This window comes from Motacilla alba, chromosome Z (assembly GCF_015832195.1).
Source record: "Motacilla alba alba isolate MOTALB_02 chromosome Z, Motacilla_alba_V1.0_pri, whole genome shotgun sequence".
Classification (NCBI taxonomy): domain Eukaryota; kingdom Metazoa; phylum Chordata; class Aves; order Passeriformes; family Motacillidae; genus Motacilla; species Motacilla alba.
In genome coordinates, this window is record NC_052046.1 from 70,123,239 (window position 1) to 70,139,100 (window position 15,862).

Genomic DNA, 15,862 nt, shown 5'->3' on the forward strand with positions numbered 1-15,862 from the left:
GCTAGGTGATCTAGAGAGATGCCTTGCAACCTAAACCATTCTGTGATTTGTGTTTGTTTTACTATAATGCGAGAGTGTCCTTTTGGAAAATTGTGCTTTAAACATCACATGAATGCTTAAAAGCCCACGTGGCATTTAAGAAATTGTATTACTAATCAGCCTACTATTGAAAAGATAGATATTATTTAAATAGTAATAAGAAAAAAGTTTAAATACTTTAAAAGAGGAAGTTTTCACTACTCTCTCCTTTGGCTGTGACCGTCCCAGGTCCGTCCCCTGGTGCAGATAAGCGGTGGCACCGTCCCCTGGGGTGAGGATGTTGATCCTGTTCCTGCGGGAAGGCAGCAGAAGGCGTGCGGGGTAGGACACGGCTCTGCCCCAGCACCTTTCCCTGCCCCTGCTCACCTGGTGCACCTGCCCTCGGGACGTCATTTCGCTCTGCCCATCGCGTCTGCGGGGCTGGCTGACGTCAGGGTGCGGTGGCCGGAACGCCCGGCCGGACGCGGCTTCACCTTCCCCGACAGCCGGGCCACCGCGGCCACCGCAGCCCGGGCTGCTGATCATCCTGCTGCGGCTGCAGATCCCCACCCTGCTGCTGCTGCTGCTGTTGCGACTGCTGCTGATCCTGCTGCTGCTGCAGCTCCGGCGTGCGGCCGCAGTCCATCGCCCGGAGCAGCCGGCACCGAGTTACCCAGCCTGGCCACAGCCGGGGGAGTGCGGTAGCAGTCCCCGAGGTCACCGCAGAGAGACTGAGCCTGGACACCAAGGAATAGCAAGCCAAACCCGCTGGGGATTTGCAATGCAAGCAGCCTTTCCAGGTTTCTTTTCCGCTTTGCTCCCACCCTGCTGTTGGATTTGAGATCATGTATGTGTTTTGCTGTTGATTACAGGAGGGTGTTAAAATCTAGGGAGGGAAGAGGATTCGGAAGGATTAATATGTTAGTTTTGATTTAAGGGGATTTTATTTTCTTTCCCCTTATCCCTGCCCTTCATCTTTGTTAACACAACTTCTTCTGTATTATTTTTATTTTAGGTCGGTTAATATTGTAGCTTTTGGGAATGAAAGAGATGGTTTTTCTGAGGACAATCAGCAGCCCAGCCTGATCTGGAGCTATCTCGGGAGAAGTGCTCTCATTTCCCAGATCGACAGCAGCTTGTCTGCCAGTCATGTTGGAAACCCGGTTTTTACTGAGTATCAAGCCTGCATATTTGGAAATGTCAGACTGGTGGTACATGACTGTCCTGTCTGGGTGAGAGATCCATCTCAGTCTTTTTGACTACATTTAACAGTGTGAGCTCTTTTAGTGAAATGAAACCATGTCCTAATTTTAAATGGTTTTCATTGTTGTGGGATTTTATTTGTAGTTTTATTATTGCATTTAGTAAAAAACCTTTAAAAACGTAACCAGGCAAATGCTGGGAAATCTCAAAGGTGCTACAGAAAGGTTCTTATAAACAAGCCTCTGCTGGGCCTTTCCTGTAAGAAGGTGTTTTTTCAACTGTGTTGCTTAGTGGAAATTTTGTGAAAGACAATCCAGAGGTAAACAAGAATGCCTTCTTTGTGACACTGCATAAGTTCTCTCTCCAAATATTTGCCAACAATAAAATGAACTTTTGTTTTTCTGTAAAAAAAAAAGGCAGTAAGTTTTCCAGCTGTGAAAAATGACAGATTAAAAGATCTGATAGCTTGCAAAATGCATTGTAGGGAATAATTTTACTCCTCCTACAAAGAATAATCATCTCTTAAGATTATTATCTTTATCTGATGGTAAATAAAAAGGATTTTGGCACTGTTGCAAGTTGTCGGCACTTTTGTTAGTAAGTGAGAAAACTTAGTTTGGAGCGTGAGCAGATCAATGATTATGTAAGAAATGATACTTATAATCTAAATTAAAACATATTTAATGACTCCTTAGGAGCCTTAAAAAAAAACCCCTCAGCTTACCAGCTTTTATAAATTAAAACAATAATAAGTTTTAGCTCAATAATTCTATCCTTTGGGTCATTTTTGTACTCCTGTAAGGGAAACATTTTGTAGAATCTGCAGGAGCCATAACAGCTCCATGAAGTGATCAGAAGCCAACAATCTTAAAATGAAACTATTCAGTTTAGCTGCCCTTCTGCTCTTTATTTCTTTTTGCCAGTTGCTTACAGACACCAGTTCAGATGGACTGGGGGATCCTGTTTCTAATCTGTGAACCTGCATGTGACCGGCGCGTGCAGTTTGCTGGAGTCACCGGAGCGCAGCAAAGAGTAAAATCTCCTGAATATAAATGAAGTCTGTAGGGCTTCAAAGGCTGTTTCAGAGTGATGGAGGGAGGTGGGTGAGGGAGGTGGGAAGGCAAGTGGGGGTAGCTTGAGAAGGGGAAGCAAGGACATAGATTGGAGACAGACTTGATGTGCTTTTACGTTGCTTTAATTGCATTTGGCCTTCTGCAGAACAAGGGTGTTCAGTTCTGCACACTTTTTAATTTCTGCCCTTCAAAAGTTATCTTGTTATTGTCTGAGTCACTGCATTTCTGCGGCCTCAGGTTTTTTCCCGTCTATCAGCTAAAGGAGGCAGGAGATATATTACTGAGAATGTTGGGGACAAATTAGCATTTTTCTCTTCCTGGAAGACCTGTCAGATAGCAGAACGGGACTCTGCAGGAGGTTATTTGTCATGCATAAAGCAGTGTCCTTGCTAGGGTAAGGCAGAGCAGGACCCTGTCCTACAGCCTGAGTGCTTGAGGTTTACTATGTCACAGTGGATCCATCAGGGCTGCTCCTCTGCTAGCCTGGGGAAACAGCACAGAACAATTCAGAATGTTGACAGATGTTGCCTCAAGCCATATTCTGCATGGAAAAGGATCCCTGTTTCATCTTACCAAAACACAGAGTCTTGCAGTATTTCAGCCTCTACCATCTGAGCCCAAGAAAGATTTGCATTTTACCTGAGATTTGTGCCTTATCCAGATTAAACCCAAATGATTAAGGCAAGAGAGTCCTAGACATGAACTTGGCAACTGAGTACACTGATAGCTGTGAGTCTCAAAACTCAAGGGCGCCCAGCTGCTCATTGTTGTCCACAGCCATCAGTCTGGAAAAGCAGTGTTGATGTGGTTTTACTGTGTAGAGTTCCACAGTGAGGGGGGGGGATCCTTTTGCTTGGCAGATCTTGGTGCAGTTTAATTTTCTTGAGTTTCAGTCTGCTGCTGCACGTGTCAGCTCAGGATACTGCTCAGCTTTTTGAGTCTGCAGGAGGGTCAGCAGGTCAGGTGTCTTTGGGAAATTATAAAGATAAATTCATGTTTGCCAACATGCAAACTAGCATGTTGTGAGGAGCTCTCCTTCCCCTGGCAGTTGCAGGGTGCAGGATGGAAATGCTGACTTTGGGGACCCTATAATATCACAGGGCTGTAGAGACAGCAGTGGAACACCATGCTTTCCAAAATTGGGGGCAAAATGTCAGAGTTTCCAAGGCCAGGTTGCTCTTTGTGTGCCACTCTCTGGGTCTACCACTCTGGCTAGCTATGTGTGGCCTTGCTCTGGCAGAGCTGTGTGCTGTGTGCAGGGAACAGGCGCACAGTGCACCGACATTTTTGTAAATCACATGGCCTCAAAACGTTTTCTCAAAAAATGCAAACCTGGGGTAAAAGAAGACATGAAGAACTAGGGAAACATATAACATCTCTGCTGAATATTGTGGTTTTAATAGCTGATCAGTTGCTAATGTGTGCTTAAGCTGCTCTATAATAAGGCATATTGAAAAAGAATGTCCCAGTTTTTCTAATTTTGGATGGGTGAACCTCTGTATGGGGCTAGTAACTTGTAAGGAGTAATTTGCAAGATGATTTTTAAGAGTTGCTTTGGAAAAAGACTGCTTTAGCTGACAATCTGTGTTGGATTTGACAGCCTTCAGGACTGAGATGCCAATTTGTTGACTTGCCTGTATTTTGAAATTCCACTTTACTCTGAATTTTTTTATGCTTCTGCAGAAAAAAATGCAGGCAGAACTTTTAATATCTAATGGCAAGTGAATCTTCCTGAAGTCCAGAATTAAGCATAGTATAGAAGCTGTAATTCATGTTTTGATTCACTTAGTTGTAGTGCTGGAAAATAAATGGCAAAATAAAAAGTCCTTTGTAGTGTTCCCTACTTGAAGTAACTCTTGTTCTCCCCTCTCTTACTTGGAGCAAAACCCTAAGGATATGAGAGTGTTTCTGTCCTGGCCTGGGGGTCCTCTTGCCCTGTTTTACTTTTTCTACTAAGACCCACCTGGTTTTGTTTGTTTGTTTTGTTTTTGTGGCTTTTGTTTGGTTTGTTTGGGTTTATTTTCCCCATGAGAAACAAAACCCCCAGAATTTTTTTAGCTTTCCCCTATTTTATAAAAACTGCTGAGTTTCTAGAGAATTACTGATATCATCAAGTACAGAAATGTTACAAAAAGGGAATACAGAGCAGCTGGGTTTTGGAGATTGCCTTGTGCTGCGTTAGATACTTGAAGAGGGGTGGATGCTCTGCTGTGTCTGCTCCGAGCCTTGCACAGAGCTGCAGACCTCCATGGGGCTCACTAGTACACAAATATATTAATTGCAACTTAAATATATTAACTACAATTTTGAGAAGCTGCTCTTTGAATTTTTTTCTAATTCTCCCTTACAACAATGTCTTTCCCTGAATCTTTTTGTATTTTTTTCCTTGTTATTTACTGTACCAAAAGGAGTAGTCCCTCAAACACTGTGAGCTTTCTGATGTCAACTATATCATCCATAGTGTAGTTCTCTGGCTTTTTCCTTTTTATCATAATTCTTGTGCTCCTTATGCTGTCTTGTGCTCCTTATGTTGGCCAGCCTTTATCATGTCTAAAGATACAGGAATCTTAGCTGCTTTCAGATTTTATTTACTGTTTCTAGAAATCTAGACATAGATTCAGTAAAAAATGACAGTTAGTAACTTTTCATTTTTCAGTATGTCGTGCCTTCCCACTTTTAAGCTTGAATGCCTGAAGTGGCAATTTACAACAAATTCTCATATCCTAGTAAAAAATGCTATGAAATTCATTTCTGAGAGAATGACAGAGGCCCATATAAGCTTCCTTTCTTTTGCGAGGAGGATGTTTAGGCAGATTTCTGGAGGAGATACTTCCATCTGTGCTGCAGATTACTTATCTGAGTAAGTTCAGGGGACTAGTAAGTTATGGAAAGTACACCCATAAAATTTGTCCTGCTGTAGACCTGATAAGAAATTGCAGAGGAATCTTAAACAGGGAAGGCTCTGGTATGTGGTGTGGAGAACATCAGTGTGAAGAAGGTTTTGGTAATGGAGACTGGGTCTGTAAATGGATCATAGAGAGGGATAACTCTCCAATGTTCCCAATGAAGTTTTCTTGGATCCTGGGGAAATCCCAGGGGAACATTCCTACGGGGTGTCCAGGTGCCCTTTTCCCCACACAGAGTGGTTGGCATTGCTGCTGCCTCAGACCCAGGGCTGGGATGATTGGACATGGGGACACTTATCAGCAGCTTTCAGAAAGAGTGTGGGCATTGCAAGGGCCCTTGTGTGAGGAGTTTCACTGCTATGCAGAAAGGCACTCATAAATAATTTTTAACAAAGCAAGTATTGTCTTCAGCGATCATGTGATTTTGTAGGAAAATCGTCTTTTCAATGCCTCTGAAAGCTTTATTTTCAACATTGAATCTTGAGAAGTATAATTTAGTAACAGCAAGAATATGTTATGAGACACTTAGAATGAAGGCATGCAAGGAAAGAATGAAGATTTTTCTTAATATGTCCTGAGTGAAACAGCAACAGAAGTATAATTAAAATTATAATTAATAAGGTCATAATAAAATAACCTTAGCTGTGCAGATACTTCTTCCTTTTGCCAATGTCTGACTTGTGAAATGGAGCAGGAAGCATGATAAGGAGTGGCTGTTAGAAAAATTTCATAGATGGAACCTGAAATTAAGATTATTCCTGAATCTGAAAGGCTGTTCATCATCTGATGACATTCCCCCTGTCATTTTTGCATGAAAGGTTCTCTAAAAGCAGTAATGAACGAGGCTCTAGATGCTCTGTCTCAGGCATGCCTTAAGCAAAAAACCCATTGTCAGAGACATTTTTGGAGGATTTTCATGGCACATGAGATTTAGCTCTGTTGTACACTGAAGTGAGGGAAAAACAATATACAAACATACCACAAAACCAATATACAAACAATATAAAAATACACATATTAAATTCCATAGGAAGTTTCCATAAGGATTTTTTTATTACTCATGCTTAAAGCTGTGCAGTTCCAGTGTATTTGTGCACCTGTGCTCTTCTCTTTGCTTATGATACCGCCCATTGTCTCCAGTCTTGTAGAGATGGACAGGTGCAAATCTGGGCTGATCTTGAAGATGGTTAGCTGGAAGAAAATTGCAAAGGAACAGATGTGCTTTCTGTCTGCCAACAGAACAGAACAGATAAATATTCCATGTTATATTTGGGGTTGTATTGTATTTTTCTTTTAAACGTTTGTAGTGTTAAATGTATACAACTCCATTAAAAATTCTCCATTGAGATCTTAATCAACTAAAGTCTACTAAAGCTGTCCCTTGAAAATTCTCAATTTTGCCTGCTTATGTGATCAAGTTCTCCAAATGTCCATCTAGATGGCTGTCTTGAAGCACTGTAGCTGGTAATCCTACTGCTAGAGGTGCTAAATGTGCATTTATGTGTAAATGTTGTATCATTAGCCGGGCCTAAATGATTGCATTAAGTGCTAATTGAGACTGTCCTTACCCTGGGATTATAATAGTCTCTAACTGAGTTGTCTCAAAAAAACAAGTATCAAGAGCAGTGCATTTGACCTCCTCTATTGTCAACATGTTTAATCATGTGAGAGCTATTCCTGATAAATTGTTATTTCTGGTTTACTTATTGCAGAACAAAAGCTTCTGTTACAGAGATCAGTGGGAATGTGTACTGTAATTTATTTCCTGAGTTATTTCTTTGTAAGGTCAAGACCTGAATTGGGAATGATGTGAACTGACAATTTAGGCAAATACTTTGACTTCCATCAAGGTCATGCTGCTTCTTGTAGTTAAGAGCATTGCAGGTACCTCACCAGATTTCAAACAATCACCCTTTTGAAGTGGTCAAAAATAATTAGGTTGACAATGCAAGCCATGCCACTTGTTGATATTACTAATCTTTTATGTACTTCACTCCCATTTTTAATGCTCTTATTTCTGTAACTTGCTTTACAAAACTCAAATTGCTCCCCACTACCCAAACTTAAAGTTTTGCCCTTTTGTCACTTATTTTCTGCTCATTTATTCCTCTTTTCACATTGTCTTTATTTCATTACTTAATTTCATTAATTTCCTTTTTTTTTTCCTCAATGTCCCAAGTTCTTCTAGTTTTGCCTCACATGCTATGCAGGGCTGCCGCAGAATCACAGAATCCCTGCATGATTTAGGTTGGAAGGAACCTTAGAGATCATCTCATTCCAACCCCCTGCCATGCTGGGGAGAAGTTGCACAAACATGTGCTTGAGAATTGTTAGTTCTTTCCTGCCATGTGCAGGAGCACCTTCCTCTACACCAGATTGCTCAGAGCCTCATCCAACTTGATCCTGAGCGCTACCAGGGATAGGGCAAACTTCCAGGGCCTCATCGTCCTCTGTGTAAAAAATGTCTGCCTTATGTCCAACCTAAATCTACCCTCTTTTAGTTTAAAACCATTGTCCCTTGTCCTATCACAACAGGTCCTGCCAAAAAGTTTGTCCCCATCTTTCTTGTAAGCCCCCTTTAAGTACAAAAAGGGCAAAAAAAGTCTCTTTGTGCTAAGAGGCGATAATATTTCGGATCATTGGAGATTTTCTTCAGTTCTCTGGACCAGTCCCAGACTTCTCTCAAGAGTTTTCAATTCAGCATACATTCAAAGCCAAGGCTTCCCCTGGTATTTATGAGCTACCTCCAGTTGAAGCAGAAATTGTGGACTCACAGTTCCACGACAGATACACAAGTAATAACCATGTATTGCATGTGGATACAGCACAGCTGTAAATGTATAGAATATCAAAAAATTTTAGAGGTAAAGTCCTCAGCACAGAGCAATGAAAATTTGAATGAGAAGTTGAAAAAGAAAGTTTAGGTATGTGATTGAAGTCCTTATCCTGAAGACATTAACACCTGGTAAAGCTATGTAGAAGCTCTAGTGATAAAAATCACACTGAATAATTAAGTTTGTATTTAAAAGTTCATAGGTACATAGGATAATTCTATGTAACTCTCTTTCTAAAATGGTGTGAATAATAATGTTTTTGTATAAGTTGCTGAAAACATCTACCACTGAAGGTGCTTTTATTTCCTAAAGGAAACAATTTTAAAGTTAAGTAATTAACACAGCAAAGATTCTTTCTGAAAAGAGTATTCCCTGATAAACCCTATTTTTTCTTCTTCTTGCAGAATTCCTTAATTCATGGAAATTTTTTATGATTTATTATAACAAACAACTTGCTCTCCAAACAAGGAAATTACAAAGCAGGAAGTCTGCTTATTGTTGCATGTCTTCAAATAAGATCTAATCAGACAAAAACAATTATGTAGAGTTTTGCATTAAGAATGTAGAATATTTCATCTTTTTCTTTATAGACAGTAAATTCTTGATTGGTGTTTTTTTGGTTTTAGGATATATTTGACAGTGACTGGTACACTTCATGCCGGCTCATTAGAGGAGCTGATATTATTGTGATTAAATACTCTGTCAATGACAAGACTTCATTTCAAGAATTAAAGGACAGCTATGTGCCAATGGTAAAAAAAGCACTAAATCACTGCTCAGTTCCAGTAATAATTTCTGCTGTTGGTGCAAGAAAAAACGGTATGTATCCAGCCTCCTATAACAATAGATAAAATCTCATTTGGAAGTTGGGTGTAATGTAATTTCAGTAAAATCTGGTTGTTTTTCCAAGCTGCTAACAGAAACAATTAGTCTGTCAGGATGACAGTAATATGCACTTTATTTTGGCTCTCTAGACTGATGTGCTGGCAAGAGCACTGTGCTCAATTAATCTCAATGATGATAGGCAACCTATCCTTCTTTGACCTCTGCAATGACTCTTCTTGTGGAGCCATCACACATGAGGATTAAATCTAGTAATTTGGATTAAGCAACATACATTTAGATATAAAGTATCTCTAGTGTATGAGATTAAAATTATGTCTAGCATTCTGAAAATACTGGAGAGTGGGTGGGAAAAGCCTTGAAATTCTCTGAGATTCTTTTTCCTAAAGCAATGAATGAAAACCACAACACTGGCTTGTCTTTTACTTTATGATACTTTACTAAAACAAGTGTTTCTGAGAATCTCTCCTTTTAATGAGTAAGAGACATGATGAATATAGATGTAGGCATTTATTTTGTACTGTACATAGAAATATTAATCCATATGAAGTATATCCTCTGTGGATGGAATGCTCAGTGTTGCTAAGGTCTAGTTATAAACCTTTTAGTGACAGATATAGGACAGTTAAAGAGTTGCATAACAGTTAAATATTTATTTTCTTCCATTTAGTAATTCAATCATCATGACCAAAAGCTTTCATGCTCTGATTCATACAGGAGTAATAAATCTCCCATTCTAAAGGCAAGGTCTTGGTAAATTGTTTGTATTCCCCAAGCATTTCCTTACACTTTTTGTTTAAGAACAGGATATCACCAAACTGAGTGACTCCTCCAGTGGTTATTTTTTCTTTTCCGCTTAGTTTTTTTATGTCTTCCTCCCTCAGTAATGTGGCCATGAGAGACATCAGACTGGACCTCTGGGTTTACCCTGGGCCCTGACAGAGCAAACTGCTGTGCACACACAGAACCCTTTTGTTTCTAGGAGGTATTTGTGAACACAGCGGTTTGCTCATACAAATTACTAAGATCTTAATCTTCTGTAGTGGTAAATGTTGCTGCCAAAACAAATGATAAAAAAAACCCCAGAAAAATCTGATTTATTATGTTCTCCATAGGTCTAGGCCCAGGACATTAGCATGGAGCATGCACAGCCATTTGAAAGTACATCCATGGCTGGCACATTCTTACTGTCATTAAACAAAGCTGACCCAGTGTGGCTAGAAGTTTTTTAACATTTAAATGGCATAATGTTAAGAGTACCTATGTGAAATACATGTAAATGAATCAGATCCTGCAGTACATACAAACCCATCAAAAGTTGGTCTGGAGTGGAAATTTTCTTCTTTCACTTCTGTGTGTACTTCCTGCATGGACAGGCCACAATAATTCAACAGGTTTAAGGGTGACATTCGTGAATGATACCACCTGCAGGCTAGTACAAGACCTGGGCATGCAAAGGTATTGAGCCAAAGCCAAATGTGGCATCCATAAGTCTGGCTGAACTCTTCCACCTTAACAAAATCAATAAAGTAATGCTAATGTAATGTATGCAGAGGTTTGTAGAGTGACTAGTGTTTTGAATTTATTAATATGAAGTTGGGTTTTTTCTGTCATTACAGATTTCTTACTATGAAATTCCTGTGTTTTTATTTCCGTCTTTGTTCTCCTCTAAGTAAGATATCTTCACGGTTATTTAGGAATCTAAGAATTCTGCATTATTTGGCCAAAATTATTATTTTTCATCACTTTTTACCCCAGGAGTGCCTTGCACTTGTCCCCTGTGCACTTCAGACAGGAGGAGCTGTGTCACAACCTCTGAAGGAGTTCAGCTTGCGAAGGAACTTGGAGCCACTTACCTTGAATTGCACACTCTTAATGACTTCTACATCCAGAAATATTTTGGAGGAGTGGTGAGTGAGAATCTGCAGTTTTGGAAGCAGGGTGGAACATGCATGAGGGGCAAGACTGATGTGAGGGCTTCAGAGAGCCATGGGAGGCACACCACAGGCCTTTCCACCAAGTTCCCACCAATGCAAAATTGAAGTTAGATATTAGAAAGAAATTCTTCACAGGGAGGGTGGTCAGACAGTGGAACAGAATGGTCCGGGGGGCTGCGAGTGCCCCATCCTTGGCAGTGTTCTTGGCTGGGTTGGAAGGGGCTTGGAGCAGACTGATCTGTGGAAAGTGTCCCTGCCTGTGGCAGGGGGATTGGAAGAACTCAGTGGTCTTCCAGGTACTTTCCAAGCCAAACCATTCTAGGATTCTGTGAGTCTGTGATGCTATCTGAATTAGCAGTACCAAGGTTGCTCTGGTTTTAAGTAGGAAGATTTAGGAAAGCTATTTGACACACTACAGTAAGTTTTCCACTTGTATTCTTGTCCTTTTATCTTGCTGGCTAACACCCAGCTAAATGAGACCACTCCCCAAGATACAGTTAGCATCTAGAGAGGTCGGTAAATTGAGTATCTTTGTGACTGTTGGTTCTAGGAAAATTAAATACACAAGAATTAACCACAATCATTTGAATAAATAGTGTTTTAAATTGTGCTAGTTCTATCTATGGTAGCTTCTCAGAAATGAGTTTTGGGACTGTCCTGGATGACTGGTAATAGTGTCAGCAGCTTTAGCTCTGTATACAGAACCTGTTATACCCTTTAATGTGATTTATAGGTTGTTATTAAATGAAACTTTTTAAAAAAAAATATATATTTCTTGTCTTAGCTTGAATATTTTATGATCCAAAGTTTGAATCAGAAGTCATCTGAAAAAATGAACAAAAAGAAAAAGACGCAGAAGTGCCGTCGAGTCCAGCCACCTCAGCTTGAACAGCCAGGTGCTCATTGATATCTGCTCTCTAGTATAATTCCTTATATGTTTCACTTTCTTTGCACAATCAATATTTTTTACTACATTTTTAGTAACAATTATTACTATGAGCTGTGCTATCTATTGTCAGCTATTCTGGTTATGTTGCATCACCTCTAGTCATAGTTTAATTCACTTGGGGTGAATTGTATGGCAATCTATAACATCACAATGGATATCTAGTTTATTTTAGCTATAACTAATGGGAATGGTTTTCTGATGGACTTACGAAAACATGAATTGATAAAAGCTTTACATAAAGTCTTAACAGAAGATTACAAAAGAAAGTTATTAGAGCATGAATTATTACTCTACAGTATAATCAAACAGTGTTTTTGTTTGCTGCAGATAAAGCAAGGGAGAGAAGTACACACCTTTATGTCATTTATGAGCATCTGATGCATTTGTTCAGTGAAAAAATTACTGACAAGTAGTTACCTATAAATCTGTAGTTGTCTCTTCTTCCAGGTTCTGAAAATTTCCGTAGACCTCTTTGATTTGGAATACACAAAAAAGTTTTTTTATGGTGTAACTTTGTATAGAGGGTTCATGAAAGGACAGACACTATTAAACTAAGTGTTTCTTAACTTACTTACTGTACTAAGTATTTTAATTTTTCAAGTATTTTACTCAAGATATTCAAATAGCATATAAGAAATATTCTTATTGAATATGTCTTTTAAAAATTAAACTGACATGATAAGGTCAGTTGTCCTGTGGTTAACACTTGCTAAGGTTGTAAAACTTAGGCTTTACAGCCTGACTTCTCTTGCAGAAAAGATGCCGATTCTAAAGGGCAAAGCCTCGCACTACAACGCAGACCTGCACAACCTGCTTTGCTGCTGCCAGTGTGCAGATGTGGCTTTCTACCCTGAGGACCATAGCATGATGGTGGAGGCTCACAAGATCATCCTCTGCTCTGTCAGCCACCTCTTCATGCTGCTCTTCGGGGTGAAGAGCCCGTCCAACGCCCACGACACCTCCGTTATGCAGCTGGCACAGAGCCTCTTTGCTGTGGAAGCGGGGGATCCTTTCCCCTCCTCCCCCCGTGGTGTCCCACCCTGTGTCCCACCAGTCAGGGTGGTGGTGAAGGATTCTGTCTTCTGCTCTTGTCTCCCAGACATCCTCCACTTCATTTATTCAGGTACCTGCTGGGAATAGATCTGGCAACTCATTTCCAATTGTTTCATGAAGGAATATGTGCATCATCCGAAGGAACATGGCTTTGCTGTTGCTAGATGATGTGTCACTTTGTTTCCACACCTATTTTATCCCTTTTGATTACTATGCACAATGAAAAACACCATCACCTATAACAAAACTTAGGTTAGTTATCATTCCAGATTTAATGGTCTAAATTAAATTAACCCATGGGCTAACATCAATAACATTCAAAATTTTGCCAAAAAAAATTTGGAGTTTGAGTGAGTTTCAGATCCTAGGCTTTTAAAATATTGTAAATGGGTGCATGTTCTAAACACAAGGGCAACAGTGCACTCAAGTCATTTTTATTCTGAGTATGGTGCAGCTGAAGAGGAAACAGTGGTAAGTGGCTAGAGTGTGGAGACTTGCGTGTGTTGCTTGAGTTTTGCTACCAGTTGGTACAGACTGTGACCTCACCTACCTAATTCCAGCTATAAAAATGGCGCTGATAGTCTTTCAACTTTTCAGGTATTGCTTAGAAATCCTCAGCAGAAAGATTTGGGGTTTTTTTTCTGAAAGTAGCTAATGCCTATTTGTTCTTTATAAAATATTTTTCAACTTGTCAGAGAATCTTTCAGCTTTCATTTGGAATCTGTACATCAAAGGCAGTTCTTTCCAAATTAGTAACAAACATAAAGAACAGATGAAGAAATTTTTCTTGTAAAAAAAATCAATGAATATAATAATTTTTTGTTCTTATTTATTTGAGACAAGGATATGGGATTAAAATTGGATTTCCAGCAGGTGATGGATAAATACAGTATTTTTAATTCATAGAATAATTTAATAATTTGGGTTGGAAAAGACCTTTAAAATTATCAAGTGCAACCACTAACCCATCACTGCCAAGCCCATCACTTAAACCGTGTCACCAGGTGCCACATCTTTGAAGTGCCTCCAGGAATGGTGACCCTACCACTGCCTTGGGCACCTTGTTCCTGTGCTTGACAACCCTTTAGGTGAAGAATTTTCCTGATATTGAATCTAAACCTTCCCTGGTGCAACTTGAGGCTGTTTCACCTTGTTCTGTCACTTATTACCTGGGAGAAGAGACTGTCCCTAGCCTGGCTACAACCTCCTTCCAGGCAGTTGAGGAGAGCAACAAGTTCACCTCTGAGCCTCCTTTCCTCCAGTCTAAACATCTTTGTAAACATCTTCATCTGTTACCATCTACAGCTTGGGTCTAGTGCCTTGTGTGCACTAATTTTCCTTTTTTACTTTTCTTTATGTCAGCCAAGGAGCTGTGAAATGGTGCAGTTGCAGGCAGAGCTCTCCTTTATGTTTTGGTGCCTCTGAGAGGTGAAGGCGCTTGAGGTGCAGGCTGAGAAGAGAACAAATAATGAGTTTTCAGATTTTCAGGACTCTGACATGATGCCCATGAGGTTATAAACTCTTTAAGCAGTGTGGTATAGAGGGAGATAATTGAGCTGAGGATGCTGTGTGCTGTAGATGCTGATTGAGCCCCTTGACAGCAGAGCATCTTCAGGGCTGTGCTGAGTTGGGCTTGTTAATTAGCTGGATCTATTTCTGTCTCCTTATTGTCTTGGGTTAGAACTGAAAGTTACCACAAAGCCCCATGGTGCCTCTGAGACTTACTCCAGGAAAGTACATGAAGATAAACTATCTTTGTTTTTACTCTCTTCATTTTTACAAGAAAGCTATTGAGACACCTCAGTGATTGTCACGGCTTTGACTGCGAAAACAAGAATAACAGAAATTCTACTGCAAATTTCGTGCTGACTTTACTTGAGAGGACTGAGAATGTAACTGTGCATTAATTTTTTCTAGTTCAGACCCCTACAGAACAACGCAGCCAGCAGCACAGGTAGAAGCTAAAAAATTTCCACAAATGTTGAAACATTAAGGATTTTTTTTCTGAATCTCTACCTGCAGTATGTAGTAATTGAACTGGGAGGAATGAATAGATTGAGTGTGAAAGCAAGTGAGATGCTCTAGTCTGTTGTTACTTGGTTGCACTATAAAAACATGGAAATTCAATGTGCAAAAATTGCATTGTGCCCTTCCTAAAAGCAAAGATCTGGCTGATGTGCAAACCTGCTACCATTTCTGCAGGATATGTTTGGCATTGATGTCATCTTTCCTCTGCCTGCTGAGGCATGTGCCTTGCTGATTTATAAACTGCCTCCCTCTGGTTTTATGATAGGTGCTATCCAGTGGGAACGATTGGAAGAGGACATAAGAAAGAAGCTGAAGGATCCAGATAAAACAGTACATGTGCTTGAGAAAGTTAAATGCATCCTGAAAACTCCAGGAAAGGTACATCTAACTCCCTTGGGTCACCATTAGTTTCTTAAGTTTTTCAGAAATTGTTTTGTAGGCAAGGTTTTCTTGTCAGCCTTTTAAAGTCACTTTGGATTAAACAGCCTGTACTTTTTCATGCTTTCAGTGGGTAGTTTGCTGGCACATACACAGAGATCCTGCTGTAACATGCAGAATTAATGTAATTGGTAAAAAACACACAAGCAGGTATTCTAAAAGGATTACTCGTATTCACAGCTTTGAACATTGTCTGGCAATATGATTATGGGTTGCTAATTCCCATGCAATAGAGGCTGCCCAGGAAAGATTTGCTCCTGAACATAAGCCAAAAGTTGGGCTTCTGCAGTAGATCCAGAGGGGTGGTTTCTCATGTAAATACTGTTATGTGGAAAGCTGTCTGTAACTCAATATATTTAATTCAGTAGAAGACCACACAAAAAATGTAACATATTATTAAGTTAATAAAAAGTCACAATGTAGCATTAGTTTTAATATAGAATTAGTTTTTACAGACATTTTTTCTTGGTGCATAGACTTTCTCTGATAATATAGAACTTGCTCTAATGATTTCTGTTGATTTAGAAGAGAAAACCGCTCAGATTCTCTTGGAACAATACAATATAGACATCAAAAAGTC

At 39.8% G+C, this 15,862-nt stretch overlaps 1 protein-coding gene across 11 annotated transcripts in view; it reads left to right on the top strand.

Moving 5' to 3' along the window:
* The first annotated feature begins 246 nt into the window (after positions 1-246).
* Positions 247-15,862, top strand: part of RHOBTB3 (Rho related BTB domain containing 3) — a 30,117-nt gene continuing 14,501 nt past the window's right edge. For 5 of the 11 annotated variants that reach the window (XR_005255317.1, XR_005255315.1, XR_005255318.1 and 2 more), the window contains exons 1-7: positions 247-865; positions 1,034-1,250; positions 8,661-8,853; positions 10,636-10,787; positions 11,599-11,710; positions 12,518-12,886; positions 15,110-15,222. Coding sequence is in view for 7 of the 11 variants with exons in the window: in XM_038124549.1 (XP_037980477.1) it covers positions 864-865; positions 1,034-1,250; positions 8,661-8,853; positions 10,636-10,787; positions 11,599-11,710; positions 12,518-12,886; positions 15,110-15,222 (1,158 nt within the window). In the remaining 4 variants the exon portion in view is untranslated. Of the gene's footprint in view, positions 866-1,033; positions 1,251-2,144; positions 2,321-8,660; positions 8,854-10,635; positions 10,788-11,598; positions 11,711-12,517; positions 12,887-15,109; positions 15,223-15,862 lie in introns of those variants that run through there. The other 6 variants (XM_038124553.1, XM_038124551.1, XM_038124552.1 and 3 more) reach the window with 5 other exon arrangements.